Source organism: Pteropus alecto, unplaced genomic scaffold (assembly GCF_000325575.1).
Source record: "Pteropus alecto unplaced genomic scaffold, ASM32557v1 scaffold16, whole genome shotgun sequence".
NCBI classification, from domain to species: Eukaryota; Metazoa; Chordata; class Mammalia; order Chiroptera; family Pteropodidae; genus Pteropus; species Pteropus alecto.
Window position 1 is genome coordinate 8,165,464 of NW_006438867.1, and position 22,898 is coordinate 8,188,361.

The 22,898-nt window shown below is 59.3% G+C and overlaps 1 protein-coding gene across 1 annotated transcript in view; it reads right to left on the reverse strand.

Annotated features, from left to right (window-relative positions):
* ATP12A (ATPase H+/K+ transporting non-gastric alpha2 subunit) overlaps positions 1-22,898 on the reverse strand; it is an 84,025-nt gene that overhangs the window by 48,604 nt on the left and 12,523 nt on the right. The window contains 10 exon segments of the mRNA XM_025049515.1: positions 5,838-6,004; positions 9,678-9,815; positions 16,802-16,983; positions 17,364-17,464; positions 19,050-19,212; positions 19,845-20,056; positions 20,291-20,417; positions 21,244-21,384; positions 21,650-21,779; positions 22,522-22,606. Coding sequence (XP_024905283.1) covers positions 5,838-6,004; positions 9,678-9,815; positions 16,802-16,983; positions 17,364-17,464; positions 19,050-19,212; positions 19,845-20,056; positions 20,291-20,417; positions 21,244-21,384; positions 21,650-21,779; positions 22,522-22,606 — 1,446 coding nt within the window.

A 22,898-nucleotide genomic window follows, 5' to 3' on the forward strand; every position in this document is an offset into this window, starting at 1 on the left:
GCTGGGACCCTGGAGCCTTCCGAGGTCATATTTTATTGAGGCAGAGGGGTTTCCAGGAAGAGCAACTCCGCTAGGTAGACCCGAGAACCTGTAAATCTCTTAAGCATAGATAGAGACTTCAGTTAAATTCGCCTCAATTCAACAGGTTTGTCAAAACCTCGCCGCTCTCTTTGCCAAACCCCAGAGTTTCCGTGGCTGAGCACGAGCGAGGGAAGCCGGTTTCTCTGGTGAAGGCCGGTGGGGGGTTGAGTGGGAGGGAAAGTACTTCCTCACAGCCTGGAACCAGCCTGAGCGCGGCTCTGCTGTGTGGCCTCGCCCTGGGCGGCAGTGCCCAGCTGGGGGAAGGAGGAAGAGAGCAGGAGACCTCGCCGAGGGGCGCCATGGACGGTCACTGCCGCCCACTCTTGCTGCCCGGGCGCGCACACTGCGAGGGGCTGGGCGGTGCGCGGGCCTCCTGCGTGCTGAGCATCGTGCACCCTGGGGGCTGGCAGTGCAGGCGGTGAGGATGGTCCCCGCACCCCGGGGGCTGGCAGTGCAGGCGGTGAGGACGGTCCCCTCCCGTCCTCCCTGCACCCCCCTCGCCACGCCCCATGTACCTTCTCCTCATCTCACCATTCCCTTCACCCTCTCTTATCTCCAACACCCTCCTCCCCACCACCCTTACCCCATTTCTTCTACTCCACCGAAAATCCGCACTTAGAAGGGCCCTTCATCGAGAAGCCAGTCTGAGAACACAGGCCCAGCCGGCAGGGAGCCTACAGGACGTTGCTTCAGGCCTAGGGTTAATGTCCCACAACGTAATTTTCACGTCGCTATTCCGTCTAGAATCTAGAGGACTCCTGGCTGCGGCACCAAGGACGCCCTCCTTTGACTTTCGCCTTAGACCTCTTGTAATATAGCCCGCACTCCCTCGTCCCAGAGAACGAAGCCTCCGACAGCTCGCCCAGGTTGCAACTCCCACTTGCCTACTTTCTAACGCCCGGATTGGCGCTCTTTGTTAGGCCGCACGTTTTCTAGGCAGTAAAGAACGGGCTTGATAGAGTCGACTCCCGCCGCTCACTGCTCGGCCGTCCTGCGCCTGGGTTTTGCACGTGAAACTGCGTTTTATCGGCCGTTTTGCTCGCGTCGGGAGGAAGAGCTGAGGGCGTTCAGAAGCGTCTCCTGCTCGTACGCGAGTGCCATCTGGCGGTGGAGACGAGTCACTGCAGGCTCAGAGGAAGCGTTTTCTGACTGAAAGGATCAGGAGCCGCTAAAGGAGGATTCATTTTTCCCCCCTTGTTAGCGTCCCCTTCAGCCAGATCTGGGGACCGACGTTTCCCCAGAGCGCCTAGCACTTGACACAGCCTTGCTGGTTGTGTATTTAGAATTAAAAACAGCTGCTGCCCAAGTTTATTTAACAGCCACGCTTTTATTCGGTATCCATCACGGACCAGGCTTTTATTTATTATGCGTTCACAGATGTGATCTCTAACTCAGTGGTCAACCCCGTTTTTCTAAAGGGGAAACTGCTGATTCTCAGCAAGTAGGAGGTGAAAATGGCAGGCCAACGAGCAGGGGAAGGAGGTCTCTGAATTCAAGTCTCCCAGCTTCAAATCCTACGCTTTTTTCCTATTATCCTATTTCCTTAATTGCTTTTCTATAATAATCACTGATGTTTCAGTACCTTGCAAGTGAGGGCTGAAGGCTTGACTGGGGAAGAGTTATGTGATAGACTCAGGTTTCACTTCCGAATCTGTAATCGATTTCATTGAAGCCACCAAAGCTCTGGAGTACGTCTCCACCTGTCCCTGTCCCCACCCTTGCAAATCAAATCAAATATGCAGAACAGTGGAGAAGAAAGGCTTTGCTGCCTGCTCCGGAGTAATATCTTTCACCAGAGGCTTTTTTCTTTTTCTTTTTTTGAAATAAATATGTTCCAAAGCCAAGGAGAAACAAACTTGAAATCCGTTTGTCTGCAAAGCAGTGGACCCGAGTTTCTTCCAGGGTTTTGCCATCTTCTAGGTAAGAGTGCGCTGATCTCAAGAACTCAGAATCAGCCAGGAAATCCAGATTGCAAACGCAGCGTGTCCCGGCTCTGCCTCGCTGGCCGGCCCAGCAGAAGTGGGAAGCGCTTCCACACTGTCAGCCTAGGCATTTTACTCCTCTCCCGGATATTGCAATGTCTACCCCAGACTTCCAGGAGGGCCCACAACAGAGCGACTGCCGATGTTTGCATAATGCTCACATTTTCTGCAGTGCTTCTTAGATACAGCGAAGCATCCAGTCTTTGCAAAAACCTGCGAGACAGGTGTGTTAACGCGGTCCACTACTTCTGAGGAATCAGACGTTCAGAGGGTAGATGACTCACCAGAGGCCTCCCAGCAAGGACCAAAATCCAGCCTCAAAGCAGTGACCCGGACGGACAAAGCCCTGCCCCGCTCAGCACACCTCCAAATGTCCCGCCCTGCTCCAAACCCTGGTTCCTCTGCGTGTCTCCATCCAGGCCTCCGGACCCTGGCTCATACCAGCCCCTCCGCCTGGAAAACCCCGCCTCCTTCCCCTGTCTCCAACTGCAGAATCCCGCCTTCAAGGCTCAGCTTCAGTGTCCACACATCCACAAAAGTTCTCTCGACTCCCTCCCAGGCTCGTTCTTCCCTGCTTTTCCACGGCCCTTTCCTGCACTTAAAAAAAAATCGTGTCTCCACAATCTGCTGTGTGTCCTGGTTACCACGCTCGCGTCAGCCTGTGGTCTGCGGAGTCTAGCCGAGTGCCTGGTATTCGGCGGGTCCTCCGTAAAATGCTTATCCAAGTGAATTCTCATGGTGGACCAAGTCAAACTGTACTAGTTCATGTGTGTTGTACCTTCTGTGTGCCAAGTCCCGTTTTGAAAGCATTGCTCATCTCATGTGGTCCTCCCTCAGGTCTGCCAGGTAAGTTTCATCACTGTCCACATCCCAGAGACGAGAAAACAGAAATCAAGGAGGTTAAGCGACGTGACCGGGGTCACACAGCTAGTAAGGAGTAGAGCTAGGTCCGAACCACTTTCCTCACTGCCTGTAGGGTGAGGACAAATCCCTGGGCCCCAAGAGAGCTGTATGTTTATTTCCTCCCCCAAGAAAGAAGTCTTGCCTCCGGAATGAGGCTGAATTAAGGCAAAGCTAGTCTCTGACTGGGCTGGCCTTACTTTTGGCCAGAGACAGGCAGAGACCCTGTGGGAAGCTGGCACTCACCCCATCCTCAGCCCAGAAGCAGCCTGGAGACAGGCTGAGCCCCCTGGAGCTCTCCCTGTGACGGAGAGGGAGCGGAGGGTTCCTGCTGCCCGCACGGCCTCCTGCCCTGAGGGTCCCCGTCCTGGCACTTGAAGCCAGCTCAGGCTCCTGCCTTCACATTAGGGATGAGACCCCTCACTCTCTATGATGTCAAGACCTCCTCGAAATGAACACGGGGCACCAGGAAGCTTGCCATTTATGGAGCGCCAGGCACACAGCCAAAGCTCGCTGGTCGTATTTCCGATCCCAGCAGCGAGCCTGCAAAGGGGGCGTTGGGAAGCAGCCGTTTTACTGATGGGGAAACTGAGGTGCAGAGAGTTTAGGCCACTTGCTCCTTGCTGTTCACCCAGGAGCGGGGCTGGGGGCCCTCTCAGGCTGCAGCTCCGCCCTGGGAGAGAGGGGCTGCCCCTTGGAGCCTGCAGCGAGTTGTCATTTGTCCCAGCCTCATCGGAGCCAGAAACGCAAGGCCCCACTTATTTGTGCACTGCCCAGGCTGGAGCATAAGTGTCTTTTGCACACAGGCATCTCTCTGTAGCAGGCTGTCTCCCTCAGGGCAAAGCTGCACTCAGGGTAGCCAGGGTGGCCCACACAGAGGATCGCTCTGCCTCGTCTCCAGACCTTTTCGGGGTGGGGGCCGGCTGGCGGGCTGGACTGCGCTTGGCACCTCGCTGCTAAGAGTTAGTGCTGGCCACGGCATTGGGAGGAAGCATTACAGGGCGGTGTCCCAGGCCCTGCCAGGTTTGGGGCTGTCCCTTCTCTGTGGTGTGGCTGGGCTAGGTCTGGAGCACCTCCAAACACGGACACACAGAGGTAGGTGTTTTCCCCAGACGCTGTCACGCAGGGGAGATGACAGGCATTCTTTACAGAGGTGGCCAAGGACCAGGGCTTCACCCAAGTCACCATGTCTCCAGCCCCTGCCCCCGCCCAGACAGGCCCAGAGGTTTGTTCCAAGCAGGGCGCCCGACTGCCAATGCAAGCTCACAAGGAAACAGTGCGCGAAGCAGGAAAAAGGGCCACCCTTTAGTCACGTAAATTATTTCACAGGTTCAAGTTTATGAAAATAACTTACTATAAAGCGGCCAGTGAGGACGACGAGGCTCTTCGGACAGACAGAAACGTGTGAAGCGGCAGGCAGGGTGGCGTCCGCCGACGGGTTCACGCCCGTGTCTCGCTCATGGACGTGATTTGGTGGCGCATGGTTGAGAAAGCTCTGGATTCATACAGATCAACTGCTCTACGTTCCAAAAGTCAAAAAGCGTCTTGCTGTGCCATTTCAGGATATTTTAAAGTTAGAAAAGCAAGGACATTCATTTTGGAGTCTATATTAAAACATACTCACCTGGCAACTGGACTTAAAACTTGGGTGGTCTCTGATGATTTATTTGTATATTGGCCGTTACATCTTCCAACGAACTTTCTTAATTTTCAGTTTTAGACGGAGTTAAGAAGTTATGCTCAGGAAGGGGAGCTGAATCCTCGTAGGATGCTGCCGCCGGCCCAGGGCGGGCCCAGGTTTCCTCAAGGTGAGGGTCGAGACCAGCTGCCTGCTGCCCATCGCCAGCCACGGGGAGTGGCCGGCAGGGTCCCAGCGAGCCTGTCGCTGGGCGTGACTGTACTGTGGTGGTTGAGAACGTGGGCTTCTTTCTCAGACGGAGCTGGGTCTCCCCGCGAGCCCCGTCGCCTCACTTCACCCACACGCCACTGTTTCTCCACCCTCTGAATGGAAACAGTGTCACCTGACCAAAAGGACCCCCGTGGGATCAGAGCTGTTAGCCCAGGCACTGGCACTTAGAAAGCACTCACTACAGTGGGACAAGGGACGACGATGACTTGGGCAGCTGCTGGGTGCCGTGTGGGATCCAGGACACAGGCCATGCCGGGCTGTCCTGTACCAGGCCCACACGCACAGCCCGTGCTGGGTTTGGTGTCCGGTGGCAGCTCACACCCAGGAACAAATGATACTCACGACCCCCTGGCCCTCCCAACACTGGTGAATGATCTTAAAATGACACCAGCGTTCCCTACCAGGCCGTGACCTGGGACCCAAAGTGAGGTCCACGGCCAGCAGCCCAACCTCTGGAGCAGAAGCTGCCTTTTAACAAGACCCCGGCGAGCCCCTTGCCGAGGAGTCTGTGAGGCACTGAGCGCCCCCTCCGCCTCCACACACACACACACACACACGCAGCGGGTCACCCTTCTCCGGGGTGGGAGCCCCAGCATGGCAAAAGATGGGGGCAGCCACTCCCCTCCTTGGTCCCCTCTGTGAATGAAGGGTGGTCTCTGAGTTCACTAAACACCTGGCTGCTCTGATGGTGGTTGAGGACCCACTGCAGGTGCCCTGGGCTCAGGTCTGGGTGGACATGCCTCCTACCCCAGCTGGCTGACCCTTAGACCAGGGCAGAGCCACCTGGAGGCCACTGGGAAGCAGCTGGAGAACGGAACAGTGTCCTGGGGCCCGGTCAGCGGGAAGGGAATGTCACTATGCTTTTTTTTTTTTTTTTTCGCTGGCAGTGGGGAGTGACTTTTCTTACGTCCCTGCTCAGGGGCTTACGGTCTCTCCCTATGTAGAGAAGAGTGATGAACATTCACCTCCTCTCGTTCCACGCCCTACTGAGGACCCATTCGGGGACTGTGGCCTCTGTGGCAGCTTGTCTCTTCCTCAGTGGCCTGGAGCTGTGACTGTAGGATCTCAGGCTAGAAGAGATCTTGGAGACCCACTCGAAGGCAGTGGCAGCTCCAGGAGGGGGCGGTGTCACCTGACAGGTGTGGGAGGCACCACAGGGTGGCCATACCACCGGACTCCCCCAGCAGCAAGGGAGACTGCCTCCCAGGCCGTGTGACCTCTGCTCAGGACCCTCCTGCTGCCACCTGGAGCACAGCTCCATGGAGGGCCTGTACACCTTGACCAAGCTGACAGGATGCCTGTGTCCAGGGCTGGCTTGACATGGCTGTGGCCAGGGCTGCGTGCCTCAACTGCACACTGGCAGTTGACATGGTTCAGAAGACACGGTTCCTGGCCTGGCTGTGGCACTAGCTGGGGATGGGGAGGTGAGTCTCCGAGCCAGGAAGCTGGGGCCTTTGAGACATCTCTTCACCCCTCACCCCCAAACCGACTCTGCCGACACCCCATGTGCTCCCCCTCCTCACCTCTCTCTCTTTCCAGCCTGGGGTGCCCCTGCCCCACCCCTTTCCAGTGATCTGGTCTCACACCTGCCAGGCCTGGGTCGGGTCCCAGCCCCTCTTGGGGTCTGTCCCAGGCCTCCAGCTCCCGTCCCATCTCCCCGGCCCCTGAGTGCCCTCCTCTGTCCCAGTTTGTCCACGAGGCTGGCATGTTGTGCCGTGCTGTTTTCTGTGCAGTTTCCGTATGCTGGGGTGGCCCCGGTGTGACCGTGTGACCTCAGGGTCAGCATCTGTACCCCGAGCCTCAGTTACATTCGTGAAGCATTTCTGGGTCACCTGGCAGAGCTGTGTGCTGAGGGGTGGGTGTGTGTGTGTGTGTGTGTGTGTGTGAGAGAGAGAGAGAGAGAGAGATTCTGTCTCTAAGGATCTCACTGTCTAGAAGGGAGGATAAAACATGGCACGGCCAACAGAAGGAGTCAGACAGATGGCAGAGCCAAGATGTCACAAGGGTTCAAAGGAGGGACAGGCCAGGAGGGGTCGAGAAGAGATTCCTGAGCCGGTGGCCTCCGGGCCGGGTCTCAGAGGGTGAAGAGAGTTTGGCCTAGAGTGACATTGGGGGCAGTGGGGAGTGTCCTCCCGTGCTGGAGGCCCTCGGTGTGGCCCCAGGGCACCACCGGCCCCTCTGTCCTCCAGGAGGCCTCTGGAGCAGGAAGGGGGCCCCGCCTGCCTGGGCTCGCCACGAGGACTCGGCAGTGACGGAAGCTCCACGCCAGGCTGCACAGGTTCCTCTGGCCCCCACCCCAGGCCAACAGAAGGAGTCAGACAGATGGCAGAGCCAAGATGTCACAAGGGTTCAAAGGAGGGACAGGCCAGGAGGGGTCGAGAAGAGATTCCTGAGCCGGTGGCCTCTGGGCCGGGTCTCAGAGGGTGAAGAGAGTTTGGCCTGGAGTGACATTGGGGGCAGCGGGGAGTGTCCTCCCATGCTGGAGGCCCTCGGTGTGGCCCCAGGGCACCACCGGCCCCTCTGTCCTCCAGGAGGCCTCTGGAGCAGGAAGGGGGCCCTGCCTGCCTGGGCTCGCCACGAGGACTCGGCAGTGACGGAAGCTCCACGCCAGGCTGCACAGGTTCCTCTGGGCCCCACCCCAAGCCCCTCTCACCCCTGAAGCCAGGCACCCCAAGTGAAGCTTTTGGGAGTGTGTGACTGGGCTCAGTGCCCACTGGCCAGCCTGTCGAGAGGACGGAGGACCGGACTCGAGATGGGAACCTGTGTTGACTTTCTCAACCTGTGTGACTTTATTTTCATCTCAAAGGACCACAGACAAAAATCGGCACGAACCGAGGTCCAGACTCTGACAGGAGTCTGGTGGCCCCTGTCAGGAGCATGCCCTCAGACCGCGCACACGCCCCCGGCCCAGGAGGCCTCTTCGACGCCCACTCCCTCCTGCCAGGGCTGAGCGGGTTCACCTGGCCATGCCACTGGTGGACAAAGCACTCCGATGGGTGGCCACCGCAGCATCCTGTGTGACGTGGTGTGTCCCTGGGCCCGTGGGCTGCTACCTGCTGCTACCTGGAGGAGCAGAGACAGCTCCCACTCTAGGCCCTCGATCCTCCGAGCCAGGTGGGCCCGCCTCATCTCCAGCATCAGAGCCTGGTCACTCCTCAAGGCCCAGGTTCCCGGATGTCCTCTGCATGGGCCACTCCCGTCTTCTGGGACCTGTCTGTCTTCCGGCCACATACCGGGGACGGTGCTGGGAGCCCCCTGACAAGGACATGGATGGGGAGAGGGGAGGTGACCTTGGAGAGCTCCATGCTCACTCTGCCCTGGGCCCCCTGGGGGACCCTGGTGCAACTAACATCACTGACAGTCTCTAAGCAACAACACCCACCCGGCATTGGGGAAGGTGCCAGCAAGTTGCCTCCAAGGACTGACCTCACGACTCACTAATAAAGACTCAGTGTCCCCTGAGTTTATGTTGCCACATTAACTACAAAAACAGCTCATTGCACCACTGCACGACCGTCATGTTTGATGATTGGAACGATTACTGAATCACTAAGTCTTGCCGTGGCTCACGGCTCCCAGCTCATCCTGCTTTTCCTTCTCTGATAGCGGAGATGTTTTCGTAATGTCTCTTTGAGCATGAAGGGCGCCTGCTACTTTGTCATCTCCAAATCGCTCTCATCTGAGCCCCTTGGCACAGAGATGACAGGTCCCTGCACCTGCACCCCCACAGCAGGACAGTGGGACGGTCCCCACGGAGGTCTGCACGGCAGGGGCGGCTTGCTGGGGACCCCAGTCCAGGGCTCAGCGACGGCTTTGCAAGGGGTCTGCTGAGGCCCCGAGAGCGAATGCTGGCTGCGGTGAGGCCGGGACACAGGAGCCAGGTCCTGCACGTGGGTTTCATGGGGAGGACCAGCCTCGGGGTCCGGGGTCCAGGGCTTCAGGGACCCTGTGGGCCTCGAGAGACACACACAGAGTCTGTGACCACGCCGGGAAGGGCTCCTATGGCTGTGACTCAGCGTCTCCCAGGCACACGAGATAAATTTTCCCGCAGTCATTGGCGGGCTCAGGTGCCTTTCTTGTCATTTTTTTCTTAAGAGAAAGGTCAGCTTGACCAAGAAGAACCGATTCTTTAGCTCACCCAATATCAAGACTCAGGCACATGCCATGTTCTTGGCGGGGGTGCTCTCTGAATTCAGGGAGCAGCACTCCCCACTGCTGGCCCGGCCTGGATTGGGGGGCAGGGCTCAAGCCAAGAAGAGTGATACCTTAGCACACTATTTAAAAAGCCAAACCGCACACTGAGGCCCATCGGCTGGCTGTCTGCTGTAGTAATAAAGTTTTACGGAGCTCAGCACAGATGCGACAGAACGATCACACCTATCTCTTGTCTTCGTCCCCTCCGAGCTTGCCTATGTCGTCACCACCAGAGACCCGAGTGAGGATGGGGCGCGACCCGGATGGGCGATGCATCCCATGGACACCCCCTCCTGCCAGAGGAGGTGCTGTTCACCTGTCAGGCTGCATCTGGATCAGCCGTTTCTATGGCTCCCGTTCATGCCCTTGCTCTGTCTTCCCAGGCCACCAGCTTGCTTGGACACCCGCAAAGCTCAAGCTGACCGAGCGAGCTTTCCTGTCTCCAGACTCATCTGCCAGATCAAACGGGCAAAACTGGACTCCGGCCTGTGGGCTTTCTGGTCAGAACTAGTGGTTCTGCTCCCAACTCCTTCCTGTGGAAGGGACTGTGGCCCCACAGGCCACACCGTGAGACCCGCTCAGACGTGGACAGGGTGGGCTGCAGGGCTTACCATGAACATGCCCGCCCCGGCGGCGGGCGGCTGGCCTGGCCCAGCCTCTTCTCTCCGGAGCTGCAGGGCCTGAGCACTGAGTTGGAAGAACTCTCCATTCAGCTCATCCAGCGTGTCTTCCACCTGCCAGATCTTTCTCTAGAAACAAGGGATATGTGGCCTTCATTACTTTCTCTTTCATTCTGACTTTATTAAAAATCCACAGAGCTCCTGCTCCGTGACGGGCCGTGACGTCAGCACTGGATAAAAGCTGAAGTCAGGTCCGTGGCAGAGAGCTCAGAGCCGAGGACCCCAGACCTGCGTCCTGCACAGTGAAGGCTGCTGTGGAGGCAGCAGGAGCCTCCACAGAAACATACCGGCAGGTGTGGTCAGGGAGGACTTTCTGGAAGAGGGGACGTCCCGGCTGAATCCTAATAGATGAGTAGAAATTAGCAAGTTCAGCAAAAGGAACAGTATATGTGAGATCACAGGGATACAGGAGAGCAAAGGGGATGTTTGTTCAGATGTCAGTCTGTCCGCCCACCCATCTACCCACCTGTCCATCCATCTATCCATCCATGCACTCACCATTCTATCATCTGTCATCCACCCACCATTCCATCCATCCATCCATCATCCACACATCCATCTATCCATCCATCCACCCACCATTCCATCCATCCACCCATCATCCATTCATCATCCATCCATCATCCATCCATCATCCACCCATCATCCATCCATCATCTATCCATCTATCCATCCTTCCATCCACCATTCCATCATCCATCCATCCATCCATCCATCCACTCATGTGTTGAGTCAATGGTCAGTTCTGGGACTCATTAGTAAATTTTCATGGGGTTTCCAGTCTATCAAGAACGGCAGACGTGGAACAAGAAAGTATACGTGATGTGTCACCTATGGGAGGGTTGGGTTGCTGTGGGGAGCAGTCAGGCTCCGCTTGGTGATAGGATGGAGTTTGGTAGGACAGTGGAGGTGATGTGAGAACTGGGGACTCCAGACCATGAAGGGCCTTGTGTGCTAGTCTTGGCCACTACGGCCAAGATGTTCTTTATAGGAGAACCCTCAATTCGCCGGGGTATTAGTGTGTCCAGCTGAAAACCACTCTTCTCAGATTCTTTTGTAGCTAGAGGTGATCATGAGACTAAGCCTTGGCCAAGGAGATGTACAAGAGAAAGTTGTTCACGGGAAGGATTCTGGAAACTTCTTTGAAAAGAGAGCTGACTTAGTTGGCCCATGCCCTTTGACCTTCCCCCCCTTCCAGTAGCCGTCTCGTGACCACAAGGGGACCCTGAAGATGAAGGTTGTGGGCTAAGGGTCATAAAGCCAAATGTAGAGAGCCCTGGAGTTGTCAGGGTGTCGTGGATGCTGATGCTCTTGTCCCACGAGTCCACGTAATGTCCGTGGTGAACTCGTCTGTCATAGAAAGCCACCTCTGTCCCATACAAACCCCAAAGTAAAATACCAATGCAGAGGCAGAGCTATGTTTGCATGGGAACTCTGCCAAAATCAGAGGTGAAGAGGTGAGTGGGGGTAGCACATGGGGCCTAACTCCCACCTCGGGCAGGCGGTAGGGCCACAGGCCCGTCGTCTACTGGGGTTGAGGGGCAGTGGTCCAGGGCTGCCGAGTTGAGTTTGTACCCAGGAAGTAGCTGCCCCTTCCTGTCACCGGAATGAAAAACCCGTGCCTGGCTCCAGCACGTGGCCCGGTAGCTGCGCAGGCTTCTTGCTCGGGACTGTGTTTGGGACAGAACTGACGGAAGAAGTTGGAACCGTGAGGCTGGGCGGCAGGAGGCCAGACTCTTGGAGATGAGAGGCACGGAAACCAATACACTGCGTCGTGTGTGGGTGGAGAAGGACAGCTGCCTCACAGGGAGGCCTGCACAGGGCACGACCTCAGCGGGCATGACCCGGAGATGAAAGCACGGACCACAGAAGGAGGCTCTGCGTCATGAGTCCACAGGCAAGACCAGGTGAGAAAGAGAAATCAGGGGGCTTGCCGGGGTGCAGACGGACCCAGCTGTCACGTGTGTCCATGCGTCCGTGCATCTGTAGGCCCTGGTGAGGAATTTCCTGGGAGCGCCCTGCTCCCTGACACTCAGCATAAAATGGAGGCACGAGGATCAAGCTGCAGAGTTGCTAAAACCGAGAAAGTCGAGGCCGAGGACGCGGTTCTGGTCTAGGACGCGGTTCTGGTCTAGCTTTAACGAGCCCGGAACTTCAACTTTTGAAGCTTCCCGGCCCACGTCAATGCCTGGCCGTGTGTCCGACCTCCAGACAACCCTGTGATGGCCGCCGGAAGGCCTCGCTCACCCAGTCGCTTACCCAGACCTCCGACCGGCCAGACCAGACCCCTGGCGCCCGTCGCCACCTACCATCTCCCAGACCTGCGGCATCCATCACCCTGACCGCCTTAGGGCGAGTTACGCGGTTTTTTTTTTTTTTTTGGTGATAAAGCAAAAGTATCTATTAGCGGTAAGTTTCTGACCTAGAGAATCCTGTTTTATGTCATTATGTCATCAAGTCTGTTACTTTCTATTGTTTTGCAGTATCTGTTAAACGTTCACAGGCTCTGATCCACCTGGGCGGCTGTGAGAGAGGACAGAAGGGCCACTTGATTGAATGGACATGTGTCCGCACCAGGGATCCCCAACTCTGACCCCTTTCTCCACAAAACATCACTCTCAATCACTTTTTCTCCAGCTCCGTGTTTGATTTCTGTCCCCTAGAGTCGTATACAGTGTGTAGGTGACCAGCAGGGCTGAGAGAAGGGACAGCTGGACAGCACAGCACCCTCAGAGGCTGCAGTGGGAACCGGTGGCCCAACCAGCCTCCTACTGTGATGACACCTGGGCCTCAGCAGGCTCCTACCTGCAGTTCAGGAAAGCCTCTGTGCGTGTGACCGTGTCCAGAGCCTGGGCTTCTGGCTCCTCCTTTGGCATCACCCTGGTTGGGCTGTCCTGGTCCCTGGTCCTGCTGGGGGCTGGGAATAAGCAGGATGACCGTTTCAAGCCTCCACTGCCCAGAAGCACATCTCAGCACCCCCAGACAGAATGAAAAGGACAGAGGCAATCTTTATTTCCTCCCTGAGGTGCCTGAGATTGGAGAGGATGAGATGCTAATGGCACGAGATGCTCATGGCACGAGATGCTCACAGCCCTCGTGGTCCCCGAAGCTGGCTTAACCCCCACCGGCCTTCTCTGCCACCCCGAAACATGGAGATTGCTTTGAGCCGAAGGCGGCGAGGAGCAGACAAGACCTCAGTCTCTGCAGTTTGAGACGAAAGGGCTGGACTGACTCTGGACTGGCCTCTGCTCCTGAGCCATACCCCAGCTTGCTCGCCTCGTGTCTCTGTCAGCACTGTCCCCTCTGGGAACACCCTTCCCAACACCTGTGCTGCTGCTTCACGCCCTGCCCTTATGGAGAAGGCCGTCTCAGGTGACACCGTGCCACCAAGCCTCTCCTGGCCTCACAGCCTTCTTTAGATCCCTGGGGCTTTGTATCGTGATTGTGTGTCCTTTTTTTGGTGATAAAGCAAAAGTATCTATTAGCGGTAAGTTTCTGACCTAGAGAATCCTGTTTTATGTCATTATGTCATCAAGTCTGTTACTTTCTATTGTTTTGCAGTATCTGTTAAACGTTCACAGGCTCTGATCCACCTGGGCGGCTGTGAGAGAGGACAGAAGGGCCACTTGATTGAATGGACATGTGTCCGCACCAGGGATCCCCAACTCTGACCCCTTTCTCCACAAAACATCACTCTCAATCACTTTTTCTCCAGCTCCGTGTTTGATTTCTGTCCCCTAGAGTCGTATACAGTGTGTAGGTGACCAGCAGGGCTGAGAGAAGGGACAGCTGGACAGCACAGCACCCTCAGAGGCTGCAGTGGGAACCGGTGGCCCAACCAGCCTCCTACTGTGATGACACCTGGGCCTCAGCAGGCTCCTACCTGCAGTTCAGGAAAGCCTCTGTGCGTGTGACCGTGTCCAGAGCCTGGGCTTCTGGCTCCTCCTTTGGCATCACCCTGGTTGGGCTGTCCTGGTCCCTGGTCCTGCTGGGGGCTGGGAATAAGCAGGATGACCGTTTCAAGCCTCCACTGCCCAGAAGCACATCTCAGCACCCCCAGACAGAATGAAAAGGACAGAGGCAATCTTTATTTCCTCCCTGAGGTGCCTGAGATTGGAGAGGATGAGATGCTAATGGCACGAGATGCTCATGGCACGAGATGCTCACAGCCCTCGTGGTCCCCGAAGCTGGCTTAACCCCCACCGGCCTTCTCTGCCACCCCGAAACATGGAGATTGCTTTGAGCCGAAGGCGGCGAGGAGCAGACAAGACCTCAGTCTCTGCAGTTTGAGACGAAAGGGCTGGACTGACTCTGGACTGGCCTCTGCTCCTGAGCCATACCCCAGCTTGCTCGCCTCGTGTCTCTGTCAGCACTGTCCCCTCTGGGAACACCCTTCCCAACACCTGTGCTGCTGCTTCACGCCCTGCCCTTATGGAGAAGGCCGTCTCAGGTGACACCGTGCCACCAAGCCTCTCCTGGCCTCACAGCCTTCTTTAGATCCCTGGGGCTTTGTATCGTGATTGTGTGTCCCTTCTGACCCCGTCCGGAATGTGTTTGTTCAAGATTTACAATGCTCGGTGCAGTCTACACCTGGCCATCTGAATTCTGAACCTGCCCTTCCCCGTGTGACCCTTCTTTTAGGAGTCCCTGACCCTCCCGGCCTGGCACCTCAGTAGGCCACTCGAATTGTGTGGGTACCTTTCTCGGTGACTTAAAAAGAGACTCAGTAGGAGAGATGTTTCTGGGAGGGACGGCTGTCTGTGACCTCACCGTGTGTGGTGTGTGGCCTCAGGTATGTTGTGTCAGTTACAGGCCCTGAAGATAACAAACCTGTATCTTTTCAAAGTTTCCTGAGGGTGTTTTGCAATCGGACTAAGAGCCATAGGGCTGGTCCAGCCACAGCCCTGGTCACCACCAGGCTGGGACCAGCACGAGACCCGCAGATGGAGGTCAAGTTGACTTAAGCCAATAGGTACACCTCGGAGGAGGGGTGCATGGTGGGGATTAGGAAGAGGTAGGTGGGGTGGAAAAGGAAGTCTGGGGTTCAGCCGGAGTGGATGTGGCCTCATGGCCACAGGTGGGAACAGCCCCCAATCAATGATGTGAGTTCTGATGAGTCACTCAAATCGGGGACGCCCTTGGCAAACCAGAGTGGCCGTGACAGTGGGGGGTGGCTGCAGGCAGGAGCCCTGGACGCTTGCAGTGAGATCTGAGTGGGGTAAGGCTTTAAATGAGGTGCTGGCAATGAAGAATAAGGTTCTCAGTGCCAGGGAGCTAAGGGCCACACCCTAAGAACACAGCCGCGGTGTGCAAGCCTCAGGGTGACACTTGTCCCCAACTTGCACTTCCGTGCTCCTCCTCTGGGGGTGTCCCCACCTGTCACTTCCGCGCTCCTGGTCCAAGGGCAGGGCTAGGGGCTCCAGGAGCAGGTCACCAGCCAGTTGAAGGTCTTGTTGACAGGTGGAGAGAGGCTGCTTGGCAAGCTGACCAGTGGCCTTGGGAAAACAGATATTCCTGTAACTTTCCTCCAGTTCCGGCCCAGCAAAGCACAGTGGTGGGTGGGGCTGTGCTGCCCACCCACCTGGGCACAGGCACTGGTGTGAGTCTGGAGTCCCTGTATCCGTGAGGCCTTGCCCCTGACTGCTTGGTGCTCTCGGGGCACCAGCCAGTGGCAGCTGGGTTGTGGCTCCCTTTTAATGTCCCCGGGACCCTCGAGGACACGTGCCACGGATTCTGCCCTGTTGCATTGGGGTGTGCCAGGTTCCTGAACAGAGGTCCTCTGTGTCTGCTGTCCCTTTGACATACTGCTTGGCCACCTGCAGAGCATGAGGCCCAGGTGTGTGTATGAGTGTGTGATGTATGTACCTGTGTGTGCACATGCCAGTGTGTATGAGTACAAATGTGCATGTGTGTGCACAAGTGCCTGTGTGTGTGTACACGGGTGTGGTGTATCGTGTGCGTGTGTGTGTGTGTGTGTGTGCACGCATGCACATCTGATGAGTGCCCAGGGGCCAGGCTGTCCTCAGAGCTGCCCTGAACACACAGCTGGGCTGCTGCTGGGGACCACGCACCTTTCTGCAGGTCCCAGCTGGTGGCCCACGTGCACGAGAAAGGGCGGACGCCAGGGCCGCGATCGCTGTGTCAAGCTCCGGCTGGCAGCCCAGGGGAGAGACGCCTGGGGGGCAGGCACAGAAGACGCCCTCAGGCACGTTCATCTCACCCAACCCACGACGCCTGACCCGACGCCCGGCACCCTCCACCACTTCTGAGGCCTGTGTGGTGCGTGTGCCTCTCGCCCTTGGTTATGATTGTGCCTCTCATCCCAGAGCCCACTTCCAAGTCTCCCTTCTCTTGGCAGTGACTCCCATGTGGACGTCCACTTCCGGTTTATAGAGGGTGCCGGCCCCATGGGATGTTTGTAGAGAAGTCTTCAGAAAAACGAAACTCAGGGTGGACAGCAGGGAGCCTAGCACGAGCCTTGGGGCCCTGGTCCCCGTCACATCCCACACAAGGCCAGCCCTGGGACACGGAGGTGGGCCTGCCAGCAGGAGAGTAGGGGGAGACCCACTCACCACACATTACTTGGGTCCCTCCCCCGGCCAACCCTGTCTCTGCCTGGGCCCAGGCCCATCTGTGACTAAGGCTGGTGCTGTCCGGTTCCCGCAGCGGGTGCCAAGCACCAGGTGACATAACAGTAGACGGGAGACGCACAGCCAGGTGCTCTGCCCATGCCAACTTCCCACCTGCCAGCTCAGCCACCCCCCCTGCACCTGCCTCTCACCTGAAGGACGCCACCAGCGCCCCCTGGAAGAAGCTGCACTGTGGCCACCCCACGGTTCCTCACGCTGCCCGGCGTCTGTCCAGGCCGCGGCTTTGGCCCCCGTCACAGGCGAGCCGAGGGCCCGCAGAAAGTCCTGGAGGAGCTAGGCTGTGTCACTCGCTCAGTTGCCAGCGTCCTTCTTAGGTCAGGGGGTTTCCAGAGGGGGTGTGGCTGTCCCTGAGGGAGTGTGGCTGTCCCCAGGGCGGTGGGGAGGACTGCGGCTGGGTTGTCTCACCTTGAGCTCCCGGAGCTGCCGGCTGGCGCCCTGGTAGAAGGCCAGCGCCTCACTCCTGTGCTTGCCCAGCTGGGCCACCACGTGTAGGCTCTGGTCCTCCAGCTTGTCATAGAGTGTGCGGACGCTGAAGTCCTCCAGGGTGTGGGCCCAGGGCGGCTCCCCTGCTGGAGTCCAGGGTGAGACTGCGGGATGGGTGGGAGAAGGGAGCAGGGCCCCCAGGGGTGGGGCTCAGGGCAGGACGCAGGGGCAGTGCTGAGGCCTGCCTGCAGGAGGAGGCAAGCTGGGGGAGGGGTTAGCGCTAGAGAGGGAAGGCAGGGTGGGGCTTGGTGGGCCTATAGGTGCGGGGGAGAGAGTGGCTGCACAGAGTCTCCTCTGTGTGGGTGTGACTGACAGGGGGCCCTGCCACCTAGGTCTGTCCTGCTCTGGTGTCACACTGCTCTGCTGATGAGGGGTCTCCCTGTCAGCCACCTGAGGAGGCTGTCGGCTGGGTCCTCCGGGCTGTGTTCGACCTTCACCCCTTCCTTCCACCTGAATTCACCTGGCTGTCCCCAAGGTCCCGTACCATCCTGTTCTGCTAGAAAGACCCGTGAGGGAGGGAGGTCCTCCCCGGGGAGCTGGGTCTTGAGGAAGCAGAAGGACAGTGGCGGGCAGTGCAGGTCTGTGCTCACGGGTGCAGCCCGCGGAGCATGTGAGGCTGAGCCAGTGCCCCAGGCCACCACTTCCCAGGCCAGGCGGGTGTGTGTGGGAAGTGGCCCCGTTTGTGCTGGCAAAGTGTTGGGGCTCATTCTGAGCAACGCGGGGTCCCCGGCCATGCAGAGCCAGCTTTGCCCTCCTGTCGTCTGTCTGTGGCCAGGTAGGGTCTGTCCCCTGAGCTCCCAGCCATCAGCTGGGGAGGGGGTGGGAGGGCAGCTTTTCAGAAAAAGCACTGGGACCTCCACCCACCTCCACACCCCACACCCTGAAGGACCAGCCTTCTAACCAAAAGAGCCCATCCCTGCGCCCAGGGAGGCCTGCCCGGCCACCTCCTCCACGGGAGCCCCCAGCCTGGGCCTGGACGGAGCCTGCACTGGGGGCTAAAGTGCTGGTGCTGGCCCGGTTCTCCGTGGCCCCTCCTGTGTCCTCTCCGCAGCCACCCAGCACCGTCCACCCGTGGATGACCCACAAGGGCCGACACGCAGTGGGAAGGGCAGGCGTGTCCTGAACTCGGTCAGTCCTCTCTGCCCCGGACGGTGCTGTCCTCCCTGCTCAGAGCCTTCACCAGGGAAGTTATGGCTGGCTTCTGAGGCCCACGCCGAGGCAGAGTCAGGGGCCACCCAGCCAGGCCCACCCTGGACAGGACACGAGAGATGGCCTGCGTCCAGGCCCACACAGCTGGTAGGACTCCAGTGCTGGCCTGGCCCCACGACCGTGCTAAGGACCACCCCCCACCGCCTCCTGCAGGCCAGGCCCCTGCACTCAGCTCACCTCCTGCGGGGGGAGGGCTCTACAGCTCTGCAGAAGCCACCGCTAAGCCATGTGACCCCAGGTGGGGCGGGGGAGTGGGTCCCCAGGTCCTCCTGAGCCCCAAGGCACTACCTAGCTCTTCAGGCATGAGAGGGACTGACGGGGACGCCCAGGAGGTCCGGTAAAGGGGCCATGTGGACAGTCCCTGTGCTGCCCAGTGGTGAGCTAGGGCCAGCTCGCCAGGGCTTGACTGGACCTGGGGACTAGACCTGACCAGACTCGCATGGTACAGATCATAAAGCTCTTGCCTTGAGCTCAGCGGCACCGTCTCTCTAGCCCTGAGCACCTGGGACCTCAGGGGAGCCACCCACACACCCCGAGCCTCTCTGTCTGGGAAGTGGGAGCAGCCAGGCCCGGAAACACCCCCTCCTGGGTGCCATTGTGAGGGCCAAGTGGACAGCACAAGCGCCCCACAGATTCTCAGTGCCACAGAGTCCCCCCGAGCCCGCACCTGGGTGAGGACAGGCGCAGGGGTGTGCCGCACAGCAGGTGGCACCTGCGCCCCAGGTACCGGCATGCTCCCGGGAATCGGCTCCCTCTGCAGAGCCCCGAGGACCCAGGCCTTCATGGAGCAGACGGCTGGAAAGAAGCGTGGCCTCGGTGCACGGACACACAGAGGCGGCCCCAAGGGCCAGCGATGGATGACGGGCAGCTTAGGAAGGCGCCCTCTCCCCAGCCCACAGGGCCACACTGGGCTCACGGCTAGGGCAGGGCTGGGAGAGGCGTCAGGGGCAGAGGGTCTCACCTGTTCTGGAGGGGCGCATACTCAGCGGGCACGTGCGGCTTGCAGAGGCCCCTCCACTGAGGCCTCCCAGGCTTCATGGGACTGGCCGGGGCCAGAGAGGGACTCAGCGCCAGACCCAGGCCCGTCAGCAGGGCAGTTGCCAAGCCAACAGCCAGCAGCACGCCTGCAGGTCGGGGGAGAGGGGCGGGGGCCACATGGTGACCACTCGGAGGGGCCCTGGTGAATGGCGTTTGCATGTGCCTCCATGTCCCTGGTTTCTCTGTCCTGCAAAACAACCCTGATTTCTGCCCCAGGGCTTTACAATGTCAGGAGTCCAAGTGGGGGTCTCTTCTACCCTGCACCCCTCATGGGGCAGCTGCTCGGCTCTCCCCGGCCTGTCCAAGGCCCAGGCCTACTCCGTGCGGTTTGCTGGCCTCAGTGCCCCGGTGGCTTTGTGCCTCAGCCACTGCCTTCCCCCTGCCCACCTGGGCGGGGCCGTGACTGCCCCACGAAGACGAGAAAACCACCGAGGAGGTGAGGACAGGCATCTGTGACCCCGTCACCACGGAGAGACCCCACGGCCCGAGCAGTTCCCAGGGCTGGGGGGCATGGAGGGTGGGGGGACGGGAGGCTGAGAAGGAAGTCCAATACTTTCTGCCTGACAACGAGGCCCCAGTGGCAGGACAGGCTGTCCTTATGCACATCCGTCCTCTCTGGGGCCCACGCCAGAGTCACAGACAGGGCCAGACACACAGCTGGAGTTTCCTCTTCCCCTGCGCCCCCTCCGCGTCCCTGCTTCTCGGTTCCGGGCCGTACCCGTGATGGCTGTCCAGTCGGGGCCCAGGGCCGGCAGCCTGCGCCTGAGGACACCGTGCCTGGTGAGCTGATCCGGGGAGGATGGCTGCACGGGGGCCAGGCCGGGGCCACAGGCCGCCCCCTCCTCCTTCACCAGTACCACGGCCATGCTCTCCGGCAGCCTGCTGTCTCGGAACACGTATGTGCCCTGGTCCAGGAACTGGTGAGCAAACCTGGGGCAAAGGCCCGGATATGGGGAGAGGCAGCTGCTCACACCAGGCCGAGTCTGGGTGGCCTCGCCCCATACACAGGGCGGGGGAGGCCGCCCCAGACCCCCATACTTCCTGCTCGTGCAGGCAGTTTCCCCCCAACCACCCCATTTTCCCCATGACCTCCATCGCCATCATGGAGGAGGCTGTGACCTGCCCTCGAGAACCAGCTGCTCTGAGCGCCCAGGCCTCCCTCACCTGGAGAAGTTGAGGTGGGTCTCTCGTACCAGGTGGCCAAGTCTCCTGAAGGCGCCGGAGTCCCAGTGGGGGTTGGTGTTGAACAGGTGCTCCTTCTGGTACACGGGGTAGTGGCTGGCCGAGCGGTCTGGGGAAAGAGCTGGGCTTGAGCTGGTCCCAGGGGCAATCCGGCCCCAGCCCAGGACGGCACACGTGCTTCCAGTGGCATGACCTCCCACCCTCACATGTATGTGAGGGGACATCGATGACCTTGGTGCTGGGGTGAGACCTGCCTTCCCTTGGCCCGTGGGGCGAGCACACCGGCAGGCACAGGCACACTCCGAGCAGGGCCACCAGATCCAGGGCACCTTGTGGGTGAGCACAGCCAGATGCGCTGGCACCCCAGAGGTGGGTCTGATCAGCTCTGCACCCCTGACACAGTGGGGCATCCAGCAGGCACTCAATATGTGCTGTGCATGGCTGAGAGAGTCAGCAGCGAGGGGGTGGACAGGGCCGCTGGCAGAAACGCAAAACGGTGGACATTCCCTATGCACGAGGAGGCCTCTTCCACGGGCAGGTGTCAGCCTCTCGTCCCAGGCCACCCCCACGCTCTGCCCCCACAAGACCGGGCTCCAGTCTCACCTCCCCCACTGTGTGGAGAAGGGATCACTTCATGGGTGGAACCATCAAGGCTCAGGGAGGGTGGTGATCACCCCAGGTCCCGTGGGTTTATGGGAGAGCCGGGCCTGGAGCCCAGGATGCAGATGTCCCATTTGGAGTTCATTGTCAGGGGTCTGTTTGCTCCTTTGACACTCGTGGCCTTGGCACTGCTTCGTGGTTATGGAGAGCAGAGGATGGTCTAGGCCTGGGACTTTGAAGGTGTGGTCTGTGTGTGACATCACCCGACAGGCAGCTGACAGCGGGCAGAGGAGGGATGACAGGGCAGGAGGGACGGTCCAAGGAGTAGAACTCACTGTGGGGAAGAATGTGAAGCTGGAAAAGGATCACGTCCCCCTCCACCAGGCAGACCACTGGGTTTGGGACCTGGGGCACAGGCTGCTCCAGGCCTGCAGTCTGACGATGCCTTTGCAGCTGGGGGCTGGACACGGGTGGTCCTGGCGAGTTTGGGGAAGGAAAGCTGAAGGACATGGGCCTGTCTGGGGGCACAGGCACTATCTATCGTCCCCACCCTGTATCGTCCCCACTCTGTCCCACGTCCCTGTGAGGAGCAGTGCCAGCCCTGAGGCCTTTGCCTCACGAGGACGGCCGTCTTGCCCGGCCCTCGCGACCCGGCCCCTTCCGGGAGATGTGGCCACGGCCCCCACCGCCACCCTGTCTGTGCAGCCTGGGCTGCAACCTGACTGCTGGGTCTCCACCTACCCAGGAAGGAACCCAGCATGTCCTCTCTGGAGACGATGAAGCCAAAGATGCCGTGGGGGCCACACCAGACCAGGTGGACCCTGGAGCTTCCATGGAAGAACTGGTCTGGGCCCAGAGTGCTTGTCACTTCCTGCGGACACACAGCACAGCATTAGGCGTGGGGAGGGTGGCAGTGAGGCTTCAGAGATGGACGACAGACATTCAGAAGGGCCCAGCATGGCCCAGCCAGCTGCCCTCTGCACACGTCTCCTCCCTCACGGGCCTCCCGCGCCCTGGACCCCTCCTCATCTTCAGAAAACACCCCAAGCCAGCTCAAGGCCCTGGACTGGGTCATCGTCCACCCCTTTCTCTCTACCTGCAAATGTCCTGCTTGTGGAACCACTTAGAAACATCCCCCGTGCCTCCAAGTCTGCTGTCCAGCCCCTGCCCTTCCAGTGGCAAGCGGACAGCCACCCCGAACCTGCTGGGTGACAGAGGTCCAGGGGCGGCCCTGCCCTGTGGCCGGAGGTCCCGGCTGGGACGAGAGGCTCACCATTTCTGTGACCGTGGTGAGGGGTTTCAGGCCCCTGGGCCTCGGTCATCCTTCTGTAAAGTGAAGCTGATGCTTTGTTCCTAAGGTCCTTCTGGCATCCCACTGGGTGGCTGACACTGACATGAGAAATGCCACTTCCTACCTCCTTCCTACCCTCTCTCCAGCCCACACAATGGAGACACACGCAGACGGCAACACCCTGGGCTGGGAGGCCAGCTGCCACACGCCTGTCCCCTGCAAGGATGTTTCTTTAGACGTGGCACCTGGTGGCTCTCTCCTTCCTTTCCCCTGGAACGCCCAGGTCCCCTCCCAGGCCAGCCCTTCCCCGACAGGGGCTCACCCTCTGGGTGCTGTCTCCAGCCTCGTTCTCCACACTGAGGACCAGCTCTTTCCTGGGGCCCCGGGCCAGGGAGAGCTTGGGGGTTCTGGCCAGACATTGGGCGTCACAGAGTGCTTCTACAGAGACATACTCCCAGCACCTGCAGCTGAGGAGAGCAGGGGGCAGGCGACTCCGTGGTTCCCCGCAGCCGGCGCAGGCCCTGGAAGGACCCGGCTATCCGGTCCCTCAGCAGACACTGCACATGTGTCCCCACCCTGCTCCTGGTGGCAGTGTCTCCCAGAGGGGAGGGGTGACACACACAGAGCCTGGCCCCAGCAGAGAGGCCCCACGTTTTGCTCTGGGCCTACTGCTGGGGGACACAAGTGAGGACAGGGAGC